Genomic DNA, 8,598 nt, shown 5'->3' with positions numbered 1-8,598 from the left:
TTTCCTGACATATGATGGTTCTGGTAAAACATTTTGATGCGTTTCAAAGTGCGTATAATCGTCTTTGATATGCTGAAAACAAAAGTTACAGATGTTTTTCGCAAAAGTGGAATATTTAGGAACATACAACACCATAAATGAAATGGGACAGCGAACAATGGAACATTATTGCCAAATTAAACGGAGTTTGGATCCAAATTTTATTTGTCGTCTATCTAAAAGATACGATGATATTTTTTCGATTTGAAAATGCCTTGTATCAGTTAGTATATATCGTGGAGAAAAACGGAAAATGGTATGTTCTAAACAAATAAATTGCGCCTGAAAGGCCCGACTCTTTTCTCATCCAAAGTCGTAAAAAACGTCCTGACGTTGATTAAACATGGCTGGCTTCATGCTGTCGTTTTCCTGACATATTATGGTTCCGGTAAAACATTTTGATTCGTTTCAAAGTGCGTATAATCGTCTTTCATATGCTGAAAACAAAAGTTAGAGATGTTTTTCGCAAAACTAAAATATTTAGGATGATACAACACCATAAATGGAATGGGACAGAGAACAATGAAACATTATTGCCGCGATGGAACGGAGTTTGCATCCAAATTTTTTTTGTCCCCTATCTAAAAGATATAATAATATTTTTCGATTTGAAAATTCCTTGTATCAGTCAGTCCATATCGTGGAGAAAAATGGAAAATATTATGTTCTAAAAAAAATTGCGCTTAAAATGACCGTTTCTTTTCTCTTCCGAAATCGTAAAACACGTCCTGACGTTGATTAAAGCATGGCTTGCTTCATGCTTTAGTTTTCGAGACATATGATGGTTCCGGTAAAACATTTCGATGCGTTTCAAAGTGCGTATAATCGTCTTTGATATGCTGAAAACAAAAAATACAGATGTTTTTCGCAAAACTAGAATATTCAGGATGATACAACACCATAAATGAAATGCGAGAACGAACAATGAAATATTATTGCCCAGGTAAAACGGAGTTTCCATTCAAATTGTTTTTGTCCTCTATCTAAAAGATACGATGATATTTTTTCGATTTTAAAATGCCTTGTATCAGTTAGTATATATCGTGGAGAAAAACAGAAAATGTTATGTTCTAAACAAATAAATCGCGGTTGAAAGGCCCGACTCTTTTCTCATCCGAAGTCGTAAAACACGTCCTGACGTTTATTAAAGCATGGCTTGCTTCATGCTTGCGTTTTCCTGACATATGATGGTTCCGGTAAAACATTTTGATGCGTTTCAAAATGCGTATAATCTTCTTTAATATGCTGAAAACAAAAGTTAGAGATGTTTTTCGAAAAACTAGAATATTTCGGATGATACAACACCATAAATGAAATGGGACAGCGAACAATGAAACATTATTGCCAGGATAAAACGGAGTTTGAATTCAAATTTTTTTTCGTTCCCTATCTAAAAGATACGATAATATTTTTCGATTTGAAAATTCCTTATATCAGTCAGTCTATATCGTTGAGAAAAATGGAAAATATTATGTTTAAAAAAAAATTGCGCTTAAAATGCCCGTTTCTTTTCTCTTCCGAAATCGTAAAACGCGTCCTGACGTTGATTAAAGCATGGCTTGCTTCATGCTTTGGTTTTCCAGACATATGATGGTTCCGGTAAAACATTTTGATGCGTTTAAAAGTGCGTATAATCGTCTTTGATATGCTGAAAACAAAAGTTACAGATGTTTTTCGAAAAATAGAATTTAGGATGATACAACATATAAATGAAATTGGACACCGAACAATGAAACATTATTGCCAAGGTAAAACGGAGTCAGTTTGCATCCAAATTTTTTTTGTCCTCTATCTAAAAGATACGATGATATTTTTTCGATTTTAAAATGCCTTGTATCAGTTAGTATATATCGTGGAAAAAACGGAAAATGTTATGTTCTAAACAAATAAATTGCGCTTGAAGGGCTCGACTCTTTTCTCATCCGAAGTCGTAAAACACGTCCGGACGTTGATTAAAGCATGGCTTGCTTCATGCTTTGGTTTTCCTGACATATGATGGTTCCGGTAAAACATTTTGATGCGTTTCAAAGTGCGTATAATCGTCTTTGATATGCTGAAAACAAAAGTTACAGATGTTTTTCGCAAAAGTGGAATATTTAGGAAGATACAACACCATAAATGAAATGGGACAGCGAACAATGGAACATTATTGCCAAGTTAAAACGGAGTTTGGATCCAAATTTTTTTGTCGTTTATCTAAAAGATACGATGATATTTTTTCGATTTGAAAATGCCTTGTATCAGTTAGTATATATCGTGGAGAAAAACGGAAAATTGTATGTTCTAAACAAATAAATTGCGCTTGAAAGGCCCGACTCTTTTCTCATCCGAAGTCGTAAAAAACGTCCTGACGTTGATTAAAGCATGGCTTGCTTCATGCTTTGGTTTTCCTGACATATGATGGTCCCGGTAAAACATTTTGATGCGTTTCAAAGTGCGTATAATCGTCTTTGATATGCTGAAAACAAAAGTTACAGATGTTTTTCGCAAAAGTGGAATATTTAGGAAGATACAACACCATAAATGAAATGGGACAGCGAACAATGGAACATTATTGCCAAGGTAAAACGGAGTTTGCATCCAAATTTTTTTTGTCGTCTATCTAAAAGATACGATGATATTTTTTCGATTTTAAAATGCCTTGTATCAGTTAGTATATATCGTGGAAAAAAACGGAAAATGTTATGTTCTAAACAAATAAATTGCGCTTGAAGGGCTCGACTCTTTTCTCATCCGAAGTCGTAAAACACGTCCGGACGTTGATTAAAGCATGGCTTGCTTCATGCTTTGGTTTTCCTGACATATGATGGTTCCGGTAAAACATTTTGATGCGTTTCAAAGTGCGTATAATCGTCTTTGATATGCTGAAAACAAAAGTTACAGATGTTTTTCGCAAAAGTGGAATATTTAGGATGATACAACACCATAAATGAAATGGGACAGCGAACAATGAAACATTATTGCCAAGGTAAAACGGAGTTTGCATCCAAATTTTTTTTGTCGTCTATCTAAAAGATACGATGATATTTTTTCGATTTGAAAATGCCTTGTATCAGTTAGTATATATCGTGGAGAAAAACGGAAAATGGTATGTTCTAAACAAATAATATGCGCTTGAAAGGCCCGACTCTTTTCTCATCCGAAGTCGTAAAACACGTCAGGACGTTGATTAAAGCATTGCTTGCTTCATGCTATCGTTTTCCTGACATATTATGGTTCCTGTAAAACATTTTGATGCGTTTCAAAGTGCGTATAATCGTCTTTGATATGCTGAAAACAAAAGTTAGAGATTTTTTTCGCTAAACTAGAATATTTACGATAATACAACACCATAAATAGAATGGGACAGCGAACAATGAAACATTATTCCCGCGATGGAACGGAGTTTGCATCCAAATTTTTTTTGTCCCCTATCTAAAAGATACAATAATATTTTTTCGATTTGAAAATTCCTGGTATCAGTTAGTCCATATCGTGGAAAAAAATGGAAAATATTATGTTCTAAAAAAAAATTGCGCTTAAAATGCCCGACTCTTTTGTCTTCCGAAGTCGTAAAACACGTCCTGACGTTGATTAAAACATGGCTTGCTTCATGCTTTGTTTTTCCTGAAATATGATGGTTCCGGTAAAACATTTTGATGCGTTTCAAAGTGCGTATAATCGTCTTTGATATGCTGAAAACAAAAGTTACAGATGTTTTTCGCAAAACTGAATATTTAGGATGATACAACACCATAAATGAATGGACAGCGAACAATGAAACATTATTGCCAAGGTAAAACGGAGTTTGCATCCAAATTTTTTTTGTCCTCTATCTAAAAGATACGATGATATTTTTTCGATTTGAAAATGCCTTGTATCAGTTAGTATATATCGTAGAGAAAAACGGAAAATGTTACGTTCCAAAGAAATAAATCGCGCTTGAAAGGCCCGACTCTTTTGTCATCCGAAGTCCGTAAACACGTCCTGACGTTGATTAAAGCATGGCTTGCTTCTTGCTTAGGTTTTCTTGACATATTATGGATCCGGTAAACTTTTTGATGCGTTTCAAAGTGCGTATAATCGTCTTTGAAGCTGAAAACAAAAGTTAGAGATGTTTTTCGCAAACTAGATTTAGGATGATACAACACCATAAATGAATTGCGACAGCAAACAATGAAACATTATTGCAAAGGTAAAACGGAGTTTGCATCCAAATTTTTTTTGCCCTCTATCTAAAAGATACGATGATTTTTTTCGATTTGAAAATGGCTGGTATCAGTTAGTATATATCGTGGAGAAAAACAGAAAATTTTTTGTTTATAAACAAATAAATCGCGCTTGAAAGGCCCGACTCTTTTCTCATCCAAAGTCGTAAAACACGATCTGACGTTTATTAAAGCATGGCTTGCTTCATGCTTGCGTTTTCCTGACATATGATGGTTCCGGTAAAACATTTTGATACGTTTCAAAGTGCGTATAATCGTCTTTTATATGCTGAACAAAAGTTACAGATGTTTTTCGCAAAACTAGAATATTTAGGATGATACAACACCATAAATGAAATGCGAGAGCGAACAATGAAACATTTTTGGCACGGAGTTTGAATTCAAATTTTTTTGTCCCCTATCTAAAAGTTACGATAATATTTTTCGATTTGAAAATTCCTTGTATCAGTCAGTCCATATCGTTGAGAAAATGGAAATATTATGTTCTAAAAAAAATTGCGCTTAAAATGCCCGACTCTTTTCTCTTCCGAAGTTTTTATTATTATTTATTATTATTTATTTAAAATATTTTAGAACGGTAGCTCTTCAGGGCTCTTACGCACCTGATTTTCAAGAGGCCGTTCGTTTACAAGTTAAAAACACACTATACTATACAAATATATACAAATAAATTACCAGTTACTTAAGTAAGTACAATAGGCGTCGGAAATGTTTATCATTCTAGAGAATAGTGACCGAGAATTGATCTAAACTTCTGGCTACTCAAGCCTGGGTCTTTAGCCTCTGGGGGTAAATTATTCCAGGCCGAAGCAGCTGCATAGCTTATGCTTTTTTCATGAAATTTGTATTAGGTTTGTCAAGGCTGAAATCTCGGTTGTTGCTACGGAGGTTATACCTTGAGTTTGTTTTAATATCAAACATATTCGTTGTGGTACTTGGCATTTTGTCATTCCTAATCTTGTGCGTAAAAATTAATTTCTTTCGTTTAAAGCGTTCTTTCAGGGGTTGCCAGTGAAGTTCTTTTAAAACATCTCGTGATCTCGTTTCGTATGTTTTACTAGTGATTACGCGTGCTGCTCTGTTTTGCAATTTTTGTAATTTATCAATTAAATAATCACTGCAATTGTCCCATACAAGGCTACAATAGTCGAAATGTGGTAGAATAATGGCATTGTAGACTTTTGTTAATGTTGTTTTTGGAACTAATTTTCTCATTCTCCGCAACGTGCCAATACCTTTTGAAATTTTTGTTTGAATGTTTTCGATTTGCCTTTCCCAAGTAAGGTGTTCGTCTATAACAACACCCAGAGTTTTAGAAAAACTTACTCGTTTGATTTTTGTTTCACCTACGTGGATTTCCGGTTCATTTGACATATTAGAGAGCTTTTGTCTAGATCCAATTACCATGTATTCGGTCTTCTCCTTATTCAGAGTGAGTTTGTTAGTCAATAGCCACTGGTGTATGTTCTCTAGGTCGTGATTTAGGGAATCCTGAATTTCCATTGCCGATTTGCCTTGTGTTGAAATGTTTGTATCATCAGCAAACATGCTAACAGTCGATGTTGACAAGCAATTTGGAAGATCGTTTATGTACAATAGAAATAGTAATGGTCCGAGGTTTGAACCCTGCGGTACACCACATTTAACGATTCTTTTGTCAGATAATATTTGATTAACTTTACAAATTTGAGTCCTATTAGAGAGATAAGACTGGAACCATTTAAATGATTTTTCTCTTATTCCATAGTGGAAGAGTTTCCTTAGCAAAATACTATGGTCAACACAGTCAAATGCCTTTTTTGGTCAAGGAAGATAACACCGTTCAAACTTCCCTTATCCATGTTGACAAACCATTGATTTGTTATATTAAGGAGAGAGGTCTGAGTGCAGTGTGATTTTCTAAAACCAGATTGTTGTTGTACTAGTATATCATTCTTTTCTAGATAAGTTTCCAGCTGTTGAGTGATAAGTTTTTCGAATATTTTTGCAACGTTAGATAAAATTGAAATTGGTCTGTAGTTACTGCAATCGGTCTTGCATCCCGATTTATGTATTGGTGTGATTATTGCCGTTTTAAAATCATTTGGAAATATGCCTGTATTTATAGACGTGTTGAATATTGTGTGAGTGAATGTGCTATTATATCAGCTGAGTCTTTTAAAAGTTTGTTAGATATTCTATCATATCCTGATGATTTAGAAACATCGATAGATGATAGGATTTTGTGAACGTCTATTACAGTAACATTTTTTATCTGGAATTGCGAGTTACAGTTGGAGAGGTATGACTCAGGCAATTTTGAAGCTTGTTCCAGATTATTAGCTAAGTTGGTTCCAATTTCGTTGAAATAAGTATTGAAGGTTTTGATATGGATGGAGCATCTGTAAAACTTTGGTTTTCGTGCTTAACTTCAAATAATGGTCGTTTTTGTATTTTTATTAGTAAGTTTATTGATTGTTTTCCACATCTGTTTTGGTTGGTTTTCGCAGTTGTTTAGGGTGTTTGTAAAATAGTTGGTTTTAGTTCTCTTTATCAAAATGTTAAGCTCATTTCGTGCTTTTCTAAAAGCATCATGGATTTGTTTTGATCCAGTTTTCACTGATTTTCTTTTCAAAAAGTCCCTACGATGCATCAAGTTTTTAATCTCCCTGGTAATCCATGGGGCATGTTCACTTCTTACTTTCCTAGTGATCGGTGGTGCATGCCTGTCAGCTACTGTAACATATATATCTTTCCATTCATCCCACATTTCATCCGGGTTATTCGTTACTGAGATTGTTTGCAAATGAATTGCTAATTCTTGTTTGAATTCGTCAACGTTGTAGTTTTTAAATTGCCTTGTTTTAATTATTTTTGGCGCTTTTCGTTGTATTGAGATTTTTCTTTGAATAAATATGAGACTATGGTCGCTAATCCCTATGTGGTCTACACCAGTATTCATGATTATTTCTGGTTTGTTTGTAAAAGCTAGGTCAATTTGTGTTTTAGATGTCTCAGTTACTCGTGTAGGTTCGTTAATTAATTGTTCAAATTGTAGAGTTTTTGTGAGTTCGGCAAGTTTCTTTGTCTGGGAACTGGCATTGTTGTTTACAATTTGAGACCAGTCACAGTTGAAATCTCCAATTAATATTACTTCTTTGTTTTCATTGTCCATTTTCTTAACGAGGTCTTCATATATATTAAAGATTTCTATCATAGAGTCAGGTGGTCTATACCAACAATTTATCAAAAAGGGTTTCGATTTAGGTTTAGAGATCTCAATTGTGATCGTTTCAAGTTCGTTAGACATCAGCTCTTTTCTTATGCTATAATTTATATGAGTTCTTAAGTAAATAGCAACTCCCCCCCCATTTCGGTTCCTGTCTTTACGTACAATTTCGTACCCACTTATTCCGACTTCATGATTCGGAACCGTAGCATCAAGCCGAGTTTCGTTAATACAAATGACATCAAATTGTTGGTTTAAAAGATAAAGACGAAGTTGGTCTAGGTTTTTCACTAGACTTCTGATATTCAGAAGGGCAATAGTAAATCCTTTTAATTTAAATGGTTTAAGCTTATTAGCATTCGAATTTGGTTCGCAGTTGTGGACTTCAGTTTTACTATTCTCGATCACTTCCCTCCTTAAATTATGTTGATAGTTGCATTTGGAATCATTTTTGGTGTAGTGATTAAGCTCAGGGCGCGTATTATTAACTATAGTATTACGATTAGTTAAAGAAATATAATCTGCTGTATAATTCCTTTTGTTGTGAAATAGTCAAGTTTTAAAAAAATTGATATAGTTTTTTGCCAGTAAGGCTGTACCTTGCCTATTTAGGTGTAAACCTGATCCATTAAGATGTCTAGTGTTTATATTGCTGTGATCAATAAAGTACCAATTTGATTCTTCGCAAAGATTCGATAACAATTTATTAGTTTCATGAATCTTAGTGTTTAACATCGGATCTTGTCGTTTTACAATTTCTGAATAGCTATTTCGCAAGTAGGATTCCGTTTTACTATACCTTGACATAACGCCTTCGCTTCGGCTGCTAGCTCCTCTGGTTTCTTGTTCTGTATGTCGTTTGTACCAACATGTAAGATAATCGTATTGGGCTTTGTACGTAGCGTTGGTTGTACGTAATGCTCCATGTCCGCTATTTTGGCCCCTGGGAAGGTTTTAACTTGGATTTTTTTCCCAGCAGAACGCGAGAGTTTGGCTGGCTGCAGCATCTTTACCATAGAGTCTCCAAGGATAATGATTGGACTTTTTATTGACTTTGTGTTTGTTGCTTGTGTTTGAGGTTGAGTGTTGATGCCTGCCTGATTCCTATCAGTTATATCCGATTTACCATTTGAATTAATGCCT

The 8,598-nt window shown here is 34.4% G+C and overlaps 1 protein-coding gene across 1 annotated transcript; it reads right to left on the bottom strand.

The window, feature by feature from the left end:
• Positions 1-6,657: 6,657 nt before the first annotated feature.
• Positions 6,658-8,381, bottom strand: LOC114539748. The gene is made up of 2 exons (XM_028560356.1): positions 8,255-8,381; positions 6,658-7,943 (listed from the first exon to the last, which is right to left on the bottom strand). Exons 1-2 carry the CDS (start codon positions 8,379-8,381, stop codon positions 6,658-6,660), a joined length of 1,413 nt encoding a protein of 470 aa, XP_028416157.1.
• Positions 8,382-8,598: the final 217 nt, after the last annotated feature.

This window comes from Dendronephthya gigantea, unplaced genomic scaffold, assembly GCF_004324835.1.
Source record: "Dendronephthya gigantea isolate DGI-Jeju-01 unplaced genomic scaffold, DenGig_1.0 000217F, whole genome shotgun sequence".
Classification (NCBI taxonomy): Eukaryota; Metazoa; Cnidaria; class Anthozoa; order Malacalcyonacea; family Nephtheidae; genus Dendronephthya; species Dendronephthya gigantea.
This window is presented reverse-complemented; position numbering and strand designations above follow the sequence as displayed.